Consider the following 18,962-nt stretch of genomic DNA (forward strand, 5'->3'; position numbering starts at 1 on the left):
TTTTCTATTGCAACATTATACTGTACATCAGTGGGTTTAAACCTTTTTGAGTCCAGGCTCCCTTGCGGCTTCCCTCTGGAGTGTAAGTGTCCTTTGGGAGGTTGGACTCTCCTTCCTTGGAGGATTTTAAGCAGAGGTTGGGTGGCCATCTGTCATGGATGCGATTCCTGCATTGCAGGGGGTTGGTCTAGATGACCCTTGGGTCCCTTCCAACTCTAAGATTCTATGGCTCTAAGTCTGCAGGTGAGTCCTGTGCTGTGTGTTTCTCGCTTCCCTTCCCCGCAATAACGTATTTCTGCTTCTGATCTTAATCTTGTTTTGCTCTCTCCACCCCACACTATGTGCACCCTAATTTCGGGAAAGGCAGGCTGGGGCTCCCAAGTGGAATGTGCCATATCAGCCCTAGAGGGCGGTGGTGTTGCTTGGGTTCACATCGACACACACGAGCCAAAAATGGTGCTGGAAAGGGTGGAGCAGAAGGGGAAATCCCCACTTACATGTGTAATGGCATGGAACCCAGTGTTAAGTGGGGAGCCACAGAAAGAATGTGGTTGGTCAAGGAAGCCGTGAAAACCACTGCCTTAGGTTAAGGATGTACTGTATGAAGATACAATTTCCTTCTGTCCGTCCTCAACTTCCAAACATTCAACTTTATTGGCTGTGAGCATTTACCAATACTATTAAATTTGATACAGCCTGGATTAGAATTTGACCATCTGTGAGAACCACTATCTTTTTTGTCCAAAAAGCAAGATGCAAGTCAGTTTCTTTTCCCTTTACATTTCAAAATTTCCATTCTGGAAAAATACATGAACAAACCACACCCTTTGCAGCAAAAGGGAAGAACTCCAGGCAGCAGGCCTAATTTCACCCAGCATGGGTACCATGAGGGAATTTCCCCCCAAAACACACACCTGCCTCACACCCAACATCACATGTCTCTGGGACAGGCAGACTCAACTGCCAATGTACAATGGGGAGCCCTAAATTGTCCCCGATTGGGCACTGGCAATGGAGGCTTGCCTACTGGGGCTGGCTGCGCTTCTGAGTTCCTCGTCAGTTTATTTGCTGCATGACCCCGGGGGGGGGGGATGCATTCCCCAGGGGATGGGGTCTACAGAATACTCCTCTAAAAACACTACCCAGAAGGCAGGAAATTGGCTGTTGCGAACCACTAACTTCAATGTACTGCTACACTTTATTGAATAGACTGCTATAGATTACCCTTGAGGGCAAATGCTCTTAGATTAAATCTGATAGATTTCCATCAGCTTCTTGAAGCTGTATTTCTACTGCACTTGAGCTAGTAGTCATCTCTGTAAGTGGTAGTTGCAGTTTCAAGAATAACGAATTACTGATCACACAATACAAATCTATCACCCTATTAAGTCCACCACCAAAGAAAAAATGTATTCTGCTCTTACTTTTTAAAGAGGTTCTCTAGAAAACCATTGTGTCACATTCTAGTTCAGTTCTCTTTTAACTGCACAATTATGCATGCATGGACATACCTTGGTGGTTTTCTCTGTAAACCAATCCATTTTTATTGTGTAGAACAGATGTCCTCCAACGCAGAAAGGAAGATTTGAACCTTTGAGCTGTTACAAATATCTTCAGGATATGTTGCTCTTTACAGAGGATAAAGCACTGCACTATAAGGTAATCATTGGAATAAAGATATTTATTCCAATATTGTATTTTTTTTTTAAAAAAGCATTTAAGGAGAACAGTAAGCCAAAAGTACTTCAAGAGATGCAAATGCAAAGAAACGAAGATACTGGTGTACAAAAGTATGGCCAAAAATGTTGTAATTTTAACTAGCAAGGTCATATGGGGAGGTTTATACAACATTCGTTCATCAAAAACTTTAAATCCCCAAGCCGTAGACAATACATGCATTTGAAGGACATTAAGAACAAGTGCAATTTATAAAACACTGCTAAGTTAAAAGTATGAGTCCCACCTGTTAAATCTACAGGTCCTGTAAGGCCAGCTTCCAAGATGGTGGTATAAAGACACCATTAACAAATCACATCATATCCTTTGGAGAATTTCTGAGGCAGCTGTATCTTTAAGCTGTCTGGCATTTTAAATCTTTCATTGTCTATTTAACTTGTATTCCTTTCCCCATTTTTCAGAACTAAGGTCAAACCAGGGGTGTTGTCTGTAGCATTGTAAAAACTGCCATCAAATGTTAAAATGAGTTGCGCTTATAGCAATAATTATAGTAACAAAGTGCATAATTAGAAAGACTTTTGAAAACCATCAGTCGAGGTTGAAGGAAGTCTTAGGCTGTGATAGCCCAAAATTTTCAAATGATGTTTAAAAGGATGTTACGCTGGAAAATACGTATAAAAACTAATACAAAATTATTTATAAAATGAGTGACCAATTAGCATTAAGCAATTAACACAAGAAATTAATGGGACCACTCATACTTAAGTGGCCACTAAATGATCCAAATGTAGCAATAATTCCCTTTCTGGATAAAGAAAAACTAATTTCTGGATATAATGCAGCCTGATATGGCAATTCCTCACAGTCATGGGAAGCCCAATGTATACATGAATTTTCTTGCCACTCTTGGGTCACTTCAACAAATATTTTAATCGAGTCCCAGTCAGTAAGGAAACAAAATAATAAAACCCAGGTACACACCAGAAGACACAGAGCTCTGGCTGAGGGCCAACTTGATTTGAATAAAAGTGTGTAATTTCTGAATTAGCATAAGGCTATGCAAAGAATGGAAGATACACATTTAATGCCTACTATGATGTGAGAGGTATAGGTGTATGTTGGGACGGCTATTACTTACAATACTAGGTTATCTGAGTGTCTAAAATACAGCAGTCAGGCATATGCAACATGTTTCGTAATTTGATGGTGGCACTGTGATGGAATCCCAAAGACATGAGCTGGCTATGTGATTAGGGTTCTTTTCTAGCTAAGGCTGGTCTTTGGTAGGCCATGTTAACATATCAAGAAAAACTGCCCTTGTTCTGGGCGCAGTACTCGGTCTAAGATTTCAGATTAAAACTGCAGAGTGGAAGGAAAGGAGGACCTTTTTCTGCCCGTCCCCCCACTTCCAGCTACTCTCTGAAGATTGGAGAAAAGACCAAACCATGTGAAAATTGAACATGTTTTAGCTTCAGTTCATTCATTTTCAGCTTAGTATTCTAGTTATAAAAAAAACTGTGCCTAGACATTCCATTATTGTGCCCATAACCTAGGTTTAAGGTGCGATTTAGCTCCTTGCTTTCATATCTCTGTTTCTAACACTGCACACCATTAGTTAAGGAAAAATACTGTTGTAGTTGGCATGAAAAGCTATATATATATATACCGGTATTTTAAAAAATTTCAAGAAGAGCAACACATCATTATAATTTATTTGGGTACATTTTATTTTTTTTCATGTGTGTTAACATTTGATTTTCTATCATTTCAGGCTTTTGTGAGAAATGCAAAACCAATGGGAAAAGTCAATCATTAAGTCAAAAGTAATTTGCATCTTACAACCAAAGGCTGGGAGAGCCTAGAAGTCACTTAATATGCAACCCTTTCCCTCCCCATGTGATTTTTGTTTGCAAATCATGCAGTCAGTTCCAACTTGATATTCCCACATTTTGTTTTTTTTTTAAATGTCTGCTCCACTTTCAAACTTGGGGTTGGGGGAAAAACTATACTAATGTGATGGCATAACTAAAAACAAACAAACAATTCCTATAATCTTGGCAATCAAAGTAGTTTTGAAGAATAAAAAATGAAATGACCTTGTTCATGTATTTATCCTTCGCATATCTGGAGAGCGCCAGCCATCTTGTGAGAAAAGCAAGTTTTACATGTTGGTGTTTTTAAGCTACCCATGAACATCTCATATATTAATAAGTTTTATGTGCTAGCACACAATTCTGTTTCTTCTGCACAAGCCCCATTGAGTTGAATGGGAGCTGCACTTGCTCAGCTCCTACGATCTCTAAAAGGGATTGTGCACAACTTTATAGCTAGCAGACAGTACTCCTAATGAGCTCAAGGACACACACTTCCAAGCAGCTTCCTTTTGGTCCATTTATGATATGCCATGTTACAATGCTTTGGCAAATGTACACATCTTTTTCCTTTTGTTAGCTTTCTTCCAGCTCCCTGCTAAGAGGCACTAATGTCTGGGCTCAAAACCTGTAAGGCATAGCAGAAAACAACCAACAGTTTATGAAAGTAAAATACATCTGAGCAGTATAACTTACACGTGGGAAGAGCAGTGTCATTTCAAAAGGGAAAATAGTGGCTGTGAGGAACTGGCACATGGCAATGTTGTAATGGCAATTTAAGGGAAGCTTGCCTCAGCACACCAAAGTCCCCTTCTTTCAACCAACAAGATGATCCAATGCTCTAAGCATTTGCCACAAGTCTTAACTTTTCCTAGAAGATGCTAGTGGAACATCTTTGTAATACAATGAGGAGACATAAGTAAACTTTGATTCCTTGTTATACAAGTTTTAAACCTCCCCCCACCAGACCCATAATAATAATAATAAAATACTGTCACCCCAAATAATATTTTAGACTCCTCCATTCTTTCCTTTCTGTAGCTTATTTATAGAAAAATGTATCAAATTAAATTGGAGCGGTCAATTTATTCCCTGTTAAAGAGAAGGAATGTTGTTAGGCATTCTCGCATTTAGTGGGAAGAAAAATCCAGGACTGAGCAGAAGCCACCAAAATTAATGCACCACAACCCCCAGTGAAGACCACAAGCGCCTGGTCAACTACATAAAGATCTGGCAGATCCAGCATCTGCTATAGATTTGTCACATAGCAAGTCACTACTTCAAGGTGGCTTCAGATAAGCACAGCTAGCCCAATGGGTGTCACTTCTGCATCTGGCGGACACAGCTTGTTCATCTTCTCCAAAAGGAATCTTGCGCAGCAAAGTTTCACAGTCTGACTGAGCTTTTTTGTCTAATTCAATGCTATTACGGGATTCAGTTCCCACAAACATCCCACTTTATTTTAATATTTTGAGGAGACCACAGTACAAACTGAAAATAAAATACTATTATAAATGATAAATAAGTGTGGGAACATACTTTAGCTTGATAGAAATGAATGGCAGTTGCGTAAGCAACAGTTCCTGCTGTATTATATCCGTTGTTTTATATAAAAATTAGGACAGATTTCATAATGTTGTTAGTAAAGACTTAAGTATCATTTCCTTCCCATTCCACCCCATTTTAGTGTCTTTTCACATTCTATGCCTATCATTTATAGTTCTGCAACACAGAATACTTTTTAGAGCTGTATCAGTGGTAATTTTGCTATATATTTAAAGAAAGGCACAACCTTTCAAATGTTACTCAGTTGGGTCTGACAAACTAAATTCTGGAATACGGCATATTTAGGGAAGTAGTAATGTATGCACAATAATTTTATTTGCATAATGAATTGAGGTGGCTGTTAAAACCATCTCATAAGGGCCCCCATCACATACAACCATTTCTGTATCTCAACTTCTCATCATATGTACACAATGATATAGGCACACATGTGCTCACCACACATGGGAGTATATTAGTAGTATATATATGTTTGTCCCTACACTGAAGAGATGTTCATGTAGGAAGACTGGCATGTGTGAAGCAGCACAAGAGTGGAACCAAACAGTCCTCCCTGCTCACTTTGTTGCATTTGGAGATCTATGAGAGCCACACTTGTGAATGGGTTCAATATACACCAAGTTGTCTCATCGCCACACACACAAAAGACAAGGCCAAGAAATTAGCAAGTTTGCCAGTCACACGTTTCTGAACAGTCAGAAGTGTTGAACTCGCACAAAATTGGTACCATACAGATCTCAACTATATGGTGACTGTAGAGCATAACCTGGTGGTTAAAAGAAGAAGAAAGTTTGCAAAGTCAGGGAGGTAAACTAACCTTCTTTTCATTTACCAGAATCAATGCAGCCCAGCAGCACATTTTCTTCTAAGAAAGCTACCTCAAGAGTGAAACCTTCTGAAAACTTGTATAGAAACATCAATGACTTTGTGTGTGTGTGTGTGTGTTTTCAGTCCACTTCTATTCAGGCTGTGCAAATGATTTGACACAGCGCGATGCTAGTACCGCTCTGCACTGTAATAATTATTTTTGTAAATAAAAATAAAAAACCCTAGTCAGAAATAAACTGACAAAAAATTACATTCTTCTCTCTTAAAAAAGTAAATAAAATAACATTATTTAAAATGTGAATTATCTATAAGACATACATTACAATTACATAGATACATATCAATACAGCACATTCAATCTGCCAAAAATTAATGATTACAAAGCCAATATGGATGCTGCCATATATATATATATGTTTGTTTTGTGTGTGTGTGTGTGTACAATGATTATAGCATTCATAATTGCACTATACCTACAACCATTTTTAAATTACAAGATGTTTCATTATGAGGGAACAAAAGCAGCTCAACTTTTCATTAATTTTAATGGAAAAAGTTAAGTGTGAACGGCATCTCATTAGAAATCATTGAGAAGTATCCACCAAGCATGGGTGCACTCACACTCATGCTCATTGTAAATGGGAATCTTGCACCAGCGCCACTGAAAATAATGCTTGATAGATTGCAGCCATAGTTAAACTTTGGTACTAAACTAATACACCAGTCTCACTGCCCCTCTGCCACAAATGCTGCTGCTGAGCTACAGTTTCTACTAAAGGGCTGCAACATGGCATTTTAGGAAAAAGTTAGTCAATTTCTCATATGCTCTTTCTAAACTTCATACACAATTTTGCAATCTGACAGTAATCTTATTTACACAAAGCCTAAAAAATATCTTTCAATCCATGATGTGAAAGAGATATCCATCAAGGCATACACAGTCTTATCTCTCCACCCTTTATATTGTTAAAAATAGGCATACTTACAATCCCATACATGTCCACTCAGAATAAATTGCTCTCAATGGGAAATGTGGATAGGACTGCAGCCTTCACCTTCCAATATGTCCCCCCCCTGTCATTTCACATATAATAACAATTCTAAGGCCAGGTCCTATTTAGAAATCCCCAAATAAACCAATTAAGCAACCACATCAAGGATGCTGTACTTCCAATTTTGTGTTTTTCAGTTAAGAAGAAGAAGAACGAAATACTGTGGAATGCTATGTCACCTAGACAAGAGTAAAACTGACTTTGAATTAGCAGACCATATGTATGTAGCACCAAATAACATTTTCACTCACACTGCAGTGGTTTTTGGCATTGACAAAGGAATGTTTCCCAATACAAACAGGGAACAGAGAAGCTGAACTCTAGCTGCTTAAACATTTGGCTGTCATCTGGAACAGACAGATCCCCAATCAGTTAACTTGACCTTTAAAATCAGTAACTTACACTTCCATTTTTTAAAAAGCCAGATCTGGCAATGTCAAACTTGGTAGACAGTAAGAATAGGCTTGAAATGGTGAGAGAAATCGAGAAGGTCTGATTAATTAAAACAAAAAACAAAAACTTCCAGGCTACTGTAGTGTCCATGACATCTGTTTGGCATCTGTGATTAGGACGCAATAAAAAAAAGGGGGGAAATAAATTTTGTTATGGCACATGAAAATTAAAAAAGCTATCCTATTTCCTTATTTGCTTTTGTGTCTTAGTTGTTTGTTATTGTGTTCTGCGCAGTTTGCCAACTTTCCATGAGAAAATTAAAGGTAAATTCTGTAACACTGCTACAATTCATGTTGCCACTGAACAACACTCCCAGGCCTTCAGTGCAAAGACAGTACCAAGAAGCAGATGCATTTGACATCTCTGCCAGAAATTAAATGAAAAACAAAAGAAAGTTAAGCACATCAATACTTTTGATCCTTCCAAAAACTAGTTGCTGAAAAATCAGAACAACTGATGGCTTAAATTCTAGAGACAGATTTTTGCTGACCATATCACTATAGAGGAAATGAAAGAATGAAACTTGGGTAAAAGGCCACTGTACCTCTTAAGACAAGAGGGGAGAGACACCAACTTGATTTTGCTTCAGAAACAAACAAACAAAAACCATCCAAGTCCCTATCCTTTGTGAGTGCACGACTGAGAATTTAACACACATCGAGTCACAAAGTTTTGACTAAAAAAATGAGGAAATGTGCTGTGAATGTAGTTCAGCATCTTTTGTTTTTCCTCTGCAAAGTTTAAATAAAATCATAATATTTACTATAAACCCTGTGAACATTCACAGAGTCCAGGCCAGTAATAAATTAGTATTATGCAGATCGTTTTCACAGATAATACAGTCCCTCTTGAATATCTTCCATTGCCCAAAGGGGGAATAAGGGGTGGTAGAGACTTTAGAGGCACAGTTAGACCAAGTTGTACTCCTTCAGGTTCAACTGTAGGATAGTGTCTTTGACAGCAGCAAAGACAAAGCGGATATTCTCCGTGTCTGTGGCACATGTGAAGTGGGAGTAGATAATTTTTTCGCTCTCCGGATTCAGGTCAACAAACATCTTCAGGATGAACTCCCTTGCCGCTTGTGCATCCCGCTGAGGTCCTGTTATAATAAAAACAACACCAACAGATGTTCAAATTAGAAAGTGATAAATGTTGGAAATGTAAATAGACAGTAGGAACATTCCACCGTATGTGGTGGTCTTATAGTGTTATTTAAGACTATTGGGAATTAATCCATAATGAATTGAAAAAAATGTTTAAAAGATCCTTTCTTAAAAAACCAGAAGCTTATCTTCTAGGTATAATAATGACAGAAATCCCCCCCCCAAAAAAAACCCAAGTGAGTCTACTGGTGCATGCGACCACGGCTGCACGAATTTTATTTGCACAAAAGTGGAGAACAGATGCGTTTCCAAAAAAAGAGGAGTGGCATCATAAACTATTGGAATATGCAGAACTAGCGGGTATGACTAACAGAATAAGAAACACAGATTTTAAAAAAGAGGATTGGATGTTATATATAGAATACATGAAAAGTTATTATAATAAGACAATCAACCTAGCAGAATGATGTAATTCAGCAGCATAAGTTATTACATGAGATAAAGAGAAGGAAAGAGAAAAATTTAGAGGAACAAGATGAAAGGATAGGTTGGGAATAGAGAGGAAAGCATGGAAGGAGTGGAAGGGAAGTATATGAAAAGAAGTTTACTTGTCTTAGGAAGCCAGGTTCTCTCTTACCATCATACTCTGGGAAATAGTCAACTAGATGCGAGTACATTATTTTCTCTTCTAGAAGATCTTTCTTATTTAAGAACAGAATGACTGAAGAGTTCTGAAACCAGGGATATGTGATAATTGTCCTAAACAATGCTTTGCTTTCCTCCATTCGATTCTGAGAGGGAAAATACAGAATTAAAGGAGAGAATAACACAATTCATACATACATGTTAACTATAATAAATGTTCCAAGGGCATAATCTGTAAATTAAACATATTGTATTAGGTAACATTCTCAAAAAAAATGTAGCTCTAATTACATTACTGGACTCAATGAAGTGAAAGAGCCTTTTTGGTGGTAGCACAGTATCTGTGGAACGACCTCCCCTACTGAAGTGCATCTTGCCTAAACTTTTTGTCAGGCTTTCAAAGGGTTATGATCACGATGCTTTTTTAAAATGTGTGTGTGTGTGTGTGTGTGTGTGTGTGAGAGAGAGAGAGAGAGAGAGAGAGAGAGAGAGAGAGAGAGAGAGAGAGAGAGAGAGAGATTTGTTGTAAATTGGACTTTGACAGTTTTTGGTGAAGAGCTGTATAGAAATATCTTAATAAATCAATTGATTCATAAATAATCATTCAGAAACGAGCTGGGGGCTTGCGTGCTCCCTCTTCCTCTCTTCTTGCACAGGGCTTCATTTTCTTGCTTAGCACTAACAATGGTTTGCTATAATGTCTCACTCAGCCGGCTATGCTTAGCATTCTTCCTCCAAAACCAGATCGGAAACCCACTTCCCTTGGTTTGGAGCACAAGCACCAACCTCCCCACTTCCAGCTACTCTCTGAAGACTGGAGAAAGGACCCTCTTAAGAATATTAGGGGACCATGTGAAAATGAACATATTTTAGCCGCAATTCATTATTAATTTTATTATTCATTTTCAGGTTTGTATTCTTGTTATTAAAAAAGCAAGCCTAGACATTCCTTTGTTGCATCCATATCCTAGCTTTAAGGTTCCATTTAGCTCCTAGTTCTCGTATCTCAGTTTTTAACACCGCTAGAAAGTAGATAGGCTTTTCTTTTTGTAAATTATGCCAAGCAACAAGCTGTGAAAATAACTTAAGAGTCACCATTCCTGCTTAAAGCAGATCTCCCATTAACCCCAAGATCTCAAGCATACATTACCATAAAAGACAAAACAAAATCCACAAATGACATGTACAATACTGTATAAACAGACACTGTACATACATTTAATGACTACAAAAATATGCCACGTGAGTAAAGTACGTGAGGTTCTTGGTGCCTCGGCATATACTTTATCAATACAGTGAATTTGCTGAGCCTGGCTCACTTATCTTATTTCTCTCTGCCCCCGCCCTCGCTGGGATCCTGAAGGTTCCCAAACCAAATAGATGTTCAATACAACAGAGGTACATGATCTGGCCCTATGTAGAGAAAGTATGAGCTTTTCTCCTGAGTATTTTAAGCATAATTCCTGACACTAGCCAGTGGAGACTACTAATTCTAGGGATGCCAAACTTAAGCAGATGTGAGATACGGTAAGTTGTTTTGATTCAACCAGAACAATGAAAATAAAGAAACTGTCTTAAGATGTAAATGAAATATTATCTTGACTACAAACTACTGTATACACACTATGCATGCCTAAGAACATTGAATTGTTCATCAGAGTAAACATTATACTTATTCTTTCATTTACTTATATACTGCCACATCTACACCCAAGGGCTTTTAGAATGGCATTGTGGAGTAAATGTTGCATTCAAATAATAGTCACCTAAAATCTTAGAGCTCATCTCAACTAGGTCCTTTATTTCACATTTATAAAAAAATAAATCCCACAAGTGTTACGCTGCTTACACACAGTGATATCACTGCTGCTCATTATTCCAGATATGGATGCTGGTCCTTGATAAATAAAGTAATTGTGATGCATAAGGAAATCATAGTATTTAAACTGTTTCACTTTTACTCAGATGTTGCAGAACTAAACTGGATTCGAAACATTGGCAACTTGAGAAGTGATCTTGTATCAGAAACCATCAATTTCTGTATGCATGGTTGTAACACTAAAACGGTTTCTGAAGCCCAGAATACTGACAGGTGGCTTTACGTGAGGAGGGAAGGATCTTAAAATCTTACCAACTTCTAGGGGGGCTCAAAAGATAACACTGAAAGCAGCTGTGGAAAAAATGTTTGGTGTAGAAACAGATTTATTTCTTGTATCCAATTAAAAATTTTAACAGCTAAAAGAAATGAAGCAGACTCAGGCAGGGAGCCGACCAATAAAGAGGATGTCAATGCAAATCCAGAAAATCCACAGCAAAAATTAGGAACAGCTGGCTGATGATCATGCAAAAAATGTGGAATGAGCACCCAAACCTGTCAACACCCAGTCATCATTTTGAGGCTTAGTCAACTGAATAAAGAAAAAGTCAGCCTGTTTTAAGTTGGGCTTATCTACGGTGAATGAAATTTAGCTTGCCGTATTTAAATCAGAGGTTTTGTTCATTAGCTTCATCAGTAATGAGTTTTCTAAAAAATAACAATTAAAAAACCACACGAGATTCACACATTCAGGTGTGTCATCAATATCAAACAACTGAAATGCTTCTGGTGTTGTACTTGGGGTGGGGTGGAATGATCTGAAAGCTGTTTTTACACATGCAAATTACGGCTGGATTTTATAGTCGCCATGGGAGAGGTTCACACTGGCTGGCAGCCCCCAAGAAGCATGTGGCGCTGCAGGCAGACTGCTCTCCTGGCGCCTGAACATTCCTTTTGTCTGAAGGAGTAGAAAAACAGAGCAGGGTACATTGAAATTGCAGAGGCCTTAAAAGAAATTCCAACCTAGGACCTTATGGAATTTTCAAGAAGTGCAGACACGCAGGATGGCTACAGAGTGTAGACCAATGTTTCCCAACCGGGGGCCCCAGGTGAAAATTGCATGAATGGGGGGCCATGGCACAAGACTCAGAGGCCACAGAGGGAAGTGAAGAAAACAGAGAAGTGACCAAGAAAAGAAAAAAAGGAAAGGAAACGGAAAAAAGAGAAGTGAAGAAAGCATAGAACAGAGAATGAGAGTAAACAGAGAAGTGGCGTGCTTGGCAGTGGAGGGAGTGCCATGTGCTCTCTGCACCAACTTGCTGCCACTTCCTTCTCCCTCCCACTTCTGCACTCCAATCCTGCCTGCGCCAACCTGCCCACATCTCGTTTGTCACAGGCAAGGTGTGTGACTGCAGCAGCACTAGTGTGTGGGACGCTGTTTCTTTGTGCAAGTATTACTGTGAAAGGAAGTATGTTACTGCACGCAAGAGGTACGCAGCCTAACCTGGAATCACCTTAACACACTGGACAGCAGAGGGGACAGCAATAGAACCAGATATAAAAAAGCTTGTTTCTGGTCATCAAGCACAAGGGTCACACTGATCGAGAAATACTTAAAAGTATAATTTTTGTATTTTGTATAAGTTATAAAAATATAAATAAAACATGTTCTATTTACAAACAAGGGTAAAATACCTAGGGGTTAATATAACAGCCAAAAATCTGAGTCTATTCAAAGATAATTATGAAAAATGTTGGTCTGAAATTAAGAGAGACTTGGAAAGCTGGGCAAAGCTGAAGCTTTCTTTGTTAGGCCGAATTGCTGCAATTAAGATGAATGTGCTGCCAAAGATGTTGTTTTTGTTTCAAACATTGCAAATTGTGGACAAAACAGAGTGTTTCCGGAGGTGGCAGAGAGATATTTCCAAATTTGTCTGGCAGGGCAAAAAGCCCAGAATCAAGTTTAAGATATTAACAGACGCAAAGGAAAGAGGGGGCTTTGCCCTGCCAGACTTAAGGTTGTATTATGAAGCCGCAGCTTTCTGCTGGCTAAAAGATTGGCTACTTCTTGAGGACACTGATGTCTTAGATCTGGAAGGTTATAACAATGCGTTTGGTTGGCATGCATATTTGTGGTATGATAAAGTTAAGATCAATAAGGCCTTTAAGAACCATATTGTCAGAAAAGCAGTGTTTAATGTCTGGACAAAATATAAAGACTTACTGGAAAATAAAACACCAAGGTGGCTTTCACCTTTGGAAGCTAAGGCCCGAAAAGGAACCAATATGGAAGCCTACTGGCCAAAATATTGGGAACTGTTAGAAAAAGACGGAGACAATTGGAAATTGCAGAGTATGGAGAAAATGAAGGATAAAGTGCGAGACTGGTTACACTACGCTCAGATTAAGGAAATTTTTAAAAGTGACAAAAAGTTAGGATTCCAGGTGGAGAAATCGAAGTTGGAAACAGAACTGTTAGAACCTAAGACCAAGGTACTTTCAAGAATGTATAACTTGCTGTTGAAATGGAATATTTACAAACAAAACCTTTACCTAAATAGCTACCTTCTTATCAGTAGGAACGGGGGGGGGGGGGCGCCACTGGAAGGAAACAAGGTCGGAAGAGGGCCATGGTTGGAAAAAGGTTGAGAAATACTGGTGAGATTATTTGTAGAAAGAAAAAAAAAACTCACAAATAGCTTCTGGGTGCCTTGAAAGAAAAGAAAGCACAACCATATCTGTTGCATCCTAAAGTTTCAATAGGAAAGTGCAACTAGCACCCAGCACTTAAGCCATGAGACTATGCGAATTATTTGTCCCCTTGGATAATTTCTGAATGCATTTTCTTTTTTCGTTAACTGATGAGAGACTGATAAATCTTTTGATACAACACTAAACTGAATGGAGGTTAATCCAGATATTTATACTATAATCCAGAGGATTATAGCACCATCTAGTGTTCAATTAGCATAAATTAAACGCCACCCTTATTTTTAGCCAACTCACTCCTTGCTTTTTCTTGTAAGGCAGTCGTTAGGTCAACAGGTTTATCACACCTATCAGCCAATCACCCATTCCCACCACCCTTCTGAGTAATACCCCTCCCCACCCTCTCACTATATATAAGGGTCTGGTGACTTCTGTTTCAGTGTATCTGAAGAAGTGTGCATGCACACAAAAGCTCATACCAATAACTTAGTTGGTCTAAAATGTGCTACTGGAAGGAATTTTGTTATTTTTTTAATTTGTTTTGTTTTGTTTCAGCCACCCTTATTTGTAATCCACTAGGTGGATACCTGCTAATCTGGTATCTGTTGCATACCAAAACTTCACTCAATACTGAAAGAAGAATTTGGGTTGGTTTGGACAAACATTTACACATCAACATTTTCATACTACTGTTTTAACTTTAGCCTGCCACATTCATCACAACATAATGGTGTAAGCAAACTCATTTAAACCCAAAGTACACTACTTGTTAGCTATAGTATTTCGTTACAACTAATATCTGTCATGTGTGTATGCATCCTATATTATCCTAAAGGATAAACTGAATCCTTGAGGAAATAAAAAGAATTAAACTACTTTGTACAGTAGGCATTCACATGAATTCAGTTATTCAAACAGGTAAATTGCTCCTTGTACCTTGCATAAATATGTGAAATCTGAAATTTATGAATGAAAATGGCAAATTTTATTTGCGCGCGCGCGCGCACACACACACAATTCTGCCCCCACAAACATGCAAACCACACAATAGTAGCATACACTTCTCAATACACTCCAATATTTCAGTTATCTTGCCTTTTCTAATCAGGATAATTTTGGATTTGAATAAGCTTTAAATCACTCAGTGCAAAATGTCTGAATCCTTTAATGAACTGAACACACCTGGTATTCTGTCACCTAAGAATCATTCAATTGTTCACAGTATGCCAAAAATAAGCCAGTAAAAACTTGCTACTTTTCATTCTTTGGCATTAAGCATTTTCACTGTACATCTATATTGAACAAAAGTATGTCCCATTAAGATTTGTGGACCTTACAACTAAGGTAATAGAGAACTGAATATTTCACCAAGAGTCACAGAGCAAAGAAAAATTTGATGTGCATTATCAGGTTATGGGCAACAAGCAACCCAAAGTACTAACAGTCTTGAGCCAGAAGGTCTTCCTTTATTAACAACTTTGAGATCCAAAGGACCAGGTGCACAGCCTGGGGCTCATTTTAGACTCACAGCTGTCCATGGAGGCACAGGTTAATTCTGTGTCCAGTGAAGCTGTCTACCAGTTCCACAAGGTACACCAGCTGAAGCCCTACCTGCTTGCAAACTGTCTCACCAGAGTAGAGTGGTGCATGCTCTGGTTATCTCCCACTTAAGATTACTTCAATGGGCTCTGTGTGGGGCTACCTTTCAAGGTGACTCGGAAACTACAACTAATCCAGAATGCAGCAACTAGACTGGTGACTGGGAACAGCCACTGGGACCATATAACACTGGTCCTAAAGGATCAATATTGGCTCCCAGTACGTTTCCGAGCAGAATTCAAAGTGTTGGTACTGACCTTTAAAGCCCTAAACGACCCAGGCCCTGAAGGAGCGTCTCCACCCTCATCATTCAGCCTGGACGCTGAGGTCTAGTTCCAAGGGCCTTTTGACAGGTTCTCTCAATGTGAAAAGTGAAGTTACAGCGAATCAGGCAGACGGCTTTCTTGGTAGGAGGGCTGGGTGATACCAGCTTTGCAACATTGTGGTATATCAGCAGCCAAACATCACGGTCTGGTGATATACTGTGATATTGAAAAAACAAGCTGCATTGGCCTCGGCCCGCAAGGTGCCAGGTGAAACTGCCTCAGCTCTCACCGCGGGAGCCAAGGCGGTTTCACCCCAGTGCCTCACAGACTGGGACACAACAGCTCGTTTGCACGGCTCAACTAGGGCACGGGAGGCCTCCCTATCCCCAGCTGAGCCAGCCCTGGTGCTCCTCCCGCTCACATGCAAGCCTGGGCTGGGGGCTCTTTTAATTGCTTGGTGTGCTCCTCTCAGCTGAGCAATTTCACAGAGCCCCAACCTCGCTGCTGGCTTACGGGAGCCAGCGCTGGGCTGAGGTATCCTTTAACTCAGGGTTTCCCAAACCTGGGTCTCCAGCTGTTTGGGGACTACAACTCCCACCATCCCTTGCTAGCAGGCCTAGTGGTCAGGGATGATGTCAACTGTTGTCCAAAAACAGCTGGAGACCCAAGTTTGGGAACCTCTGCTTTAACTGCTTGGCTGAGGGGAGTGGCAACCGTAAACCCCACAGCCGAGCAGTTTAAAGATGCACAGGGAGGAACAAGATGTATCGTCGCCTCAGCGATGCAGCTTGTTTCTCCTTCTGTGCCATATGAGGGCAGAGTGGGGTGGCAGTTTCACTCAACGGTGTATCACTGGTGAAACTGCTGCCACTCCTGAGTCCTTCTGCCAGCAGCACCCACTAGAGGAAGTCAAGATGTGGTCTGCTCCTCATACCAGTCCTGGGTGATATATTGGTATATCACCCAGGCCTACTTGGTAAGAGCCACTCACCCTGTGAAATACTCTCCCATGAGATGTCAAACAGATTAACAACTGTATGACTTTTAGACGACATCTGATGGCAGCCCTGTATAGGTAAGATTTTAATGTTTGGTGTTTTATTGTGTTTTTCATATTTTGATGGAATCCACCCAGAGTAGATTGTTGTTGTTAGGTAACAGATTTTTGTATTGCTGTTACTTTGCATGAACATATATATGTATTTGAAGTTGTACTATACAGAAAAAGGCCCACTGGTCCATTTGCCCAGCACAACAAGCAACAGCTTTCACGATCTCAAACACATATTCTTCCTAGCATACAAAAGAAATAAAGCCAGACAAAACAGGTATGAAATCATCATTTTTTCTTTGGCCACTAAGGACTCTCAACTTATTAGTTGTTGCCCTGCTGAAAAACTATCCCATTATGAAAAGGAGATTTCCCCCCACATTGCTAGTCAAGTGTCTTCAGTTATGTCACATTTTAAGTTTGTGTTCCAGGAAATTCTTAAACTCATTTGGTTAACAGGTTCATATCTGAGCAAAATTTTAACAATACTTTAAATTGTACCTTTTGAATAGTGTGAAGAAGTAAGAGACTAAAATTTTCAAAATCGGAAATCACATGTGGCAGAGGTTTCAACAGTTTAGTTGTGCAGAAAAGCACTAATCTGTTGTCATGTAAACCAAGGGATGTGGATGTTTTCCAATTTCTCGTTCAATTCCATTTCTTTGATAGGTTTCCCATTTATATAGAAATCTCTCTGTCAGTAAAGTCCCCTACTCCTCCAGCCCTTAATATCTACTGTTCTTTAGAATGAGAAAGCGGGTGAAAATACAGGGGACTAAATAGAGAGATTTCAGAGACATAAGCTAAAGGTTTCTGTTTCCGGATTTGTATGGTTGTTTGTAACTGCCACCTACTTTTAAAAGAGGGGGAAGGCATTTTAGAACTTTGTTGCAGACATGTATAGCAGAAGTGGCGCTTCACAGAGCAATTTGCCCAACCGCCCTGTCCCCACTCTATTAAACATTTGGGCTGCCTGCCACCCTGTCATAATGCTGGAGTCGGCACGGCCACCTATTGGCAGCCACAGAAACTGCAGCATGACAACATTCTGTCACACTACACTAGATACAGAGTGATACCAGGACTGGCAGTTTCAAGTGATGAAAACTAGTTATTCTGTCATTAATACATTGAAATGAAATTACTTACACTTCAAGAAACCAACAAATACAATTCAGAAAGCAATTGTTCAATTATTTCTTAATAATAGAAAAAAGTAGAGAAAATTGAGAGGGGGATGGTTAAGGCAATATAACTAAGAGGTCCTCTTTTTATAAAGTATTTAAAATAAAGTATTGAAGAAGGAACACAGCAGAGCAACCACGTATTGTTTAATCTAATAAATTAATTATGAGATTAAAAGATCAAACAAATGCAGAGTAGGATTATACTATATCATATGCTTCTCATAGTGGTGATAAAGGATAAAGTGTCCTCAACTTTCCTTTTGGGTTGAGATTTTCATAAAGGCTCTTGACTCAAAACTGATTCATGAGTACATGAAAATAAAGTCCACCCAGCCTTAAACAAATATGAAAAAACTGCCCTGAGACCTCTGAGTATAGGGTGGTATATAAATTCAATGAAGAAGAAGAAGAAGAAGAAGAAGAAGAAGAAGAAGAAGAAGAAGAAGAAGAAGAAGAAGAAGGATGAAATGATTTTTAAAAATAAAAACCCCCAACCTTTGTTGCGTTATACAGTGGACGCTTGGGTTGCGAACGTGATCCGTGCGGGAGGCACGTTTGCAACTAGCAGCGCTGCGTCTGCTCATGCACGGGTCGCGATTTGGCGCTTCTGCACATAGTGCGACTTAGTGCTTCTGCGCATGCGCCGAAACCCTGAAGTAATCTGTTCTATGCACATTTGCATTTAAATGTGATTCAATCTTGCCGAAAGAAAAACTACATGGTAGAAAAAGGAAACACCCAGCTAAATGGGATGGTTCATTGCACAAGTTCAAAAGACATTGTGATTTGGATACAGATTTCTTCCTGCTGTCAGGAAGTTTCCCTCACTGTAGCTCTACTAAAGGAATGTGGCCCTGCTAGTGGAGACAAATGACCTAATTTTCCTCTCTAGCTCCTCAACGCTGCGCCCCAAAAGCAGGATCCTATGTAGTAAAATACAACCATCAGAAAACAGTAATCAATACATATAAAACTACATTACCTAAAGCCCCCAAAACACAGTCCAGCAGGAAGTGATACTAAACTTTTGGGTTCCAAATCTAATTTTGTCCCCAAAGCCCAGATAAACAGATGTGTCTTTAGCCAATGGTGAAAAGGTTGTCAATATAGAGGACTAATACACTTTCCCAGCAAAGGAG

General features: G+C 39.4%; 1 protein-coding gene across 2 annotated transcripts in view; it reads right to left on the bottom strand.

Annotated features, from left to right (window-relative positions):
* Positions 1-3,380: 3,380 nt before the first annotated feature.
* LOC309380585 (guanine nucleotide-binding protein G(q) subunit alpha) overlaps positions 3,381-18,962 on the bottom strand; it is an 87,501-nt gene continuing 71,919 nt past the window's right edge. For both annotated transcript variants that reach the window (XM_081930734.1, XM_081930735.1), the window contains exons 6-7: positions 9,188-9,341; positions 3,381-8,546 (exon numbers count right to left, since the gene is read on the bottom strand). In XM_081930734.1, the coding sequence (XP_081786860.1) occupies positions 8,356-8,546; positions 9,188-9,341 (345 nt within the window). In that variant the 3' untranslated portion in view covers positions 3,381-8,355. The remainder of the gene's footprint in view (positions 8,547-9,187; positions 9,342-18,962) is intronic.

Source organism: Podarcis melisellensis, assembly GCF_964234715.1.
Source record: "Podarcis melisellensis genome assembly, chromosome: 11".
Classification (NCBI taxonomy): Eukaryota; Metazoa; Chordata; class Lepidosauria; order Squamata; family Lacertidae; genus Podarcis; species Podarcis melisellensis.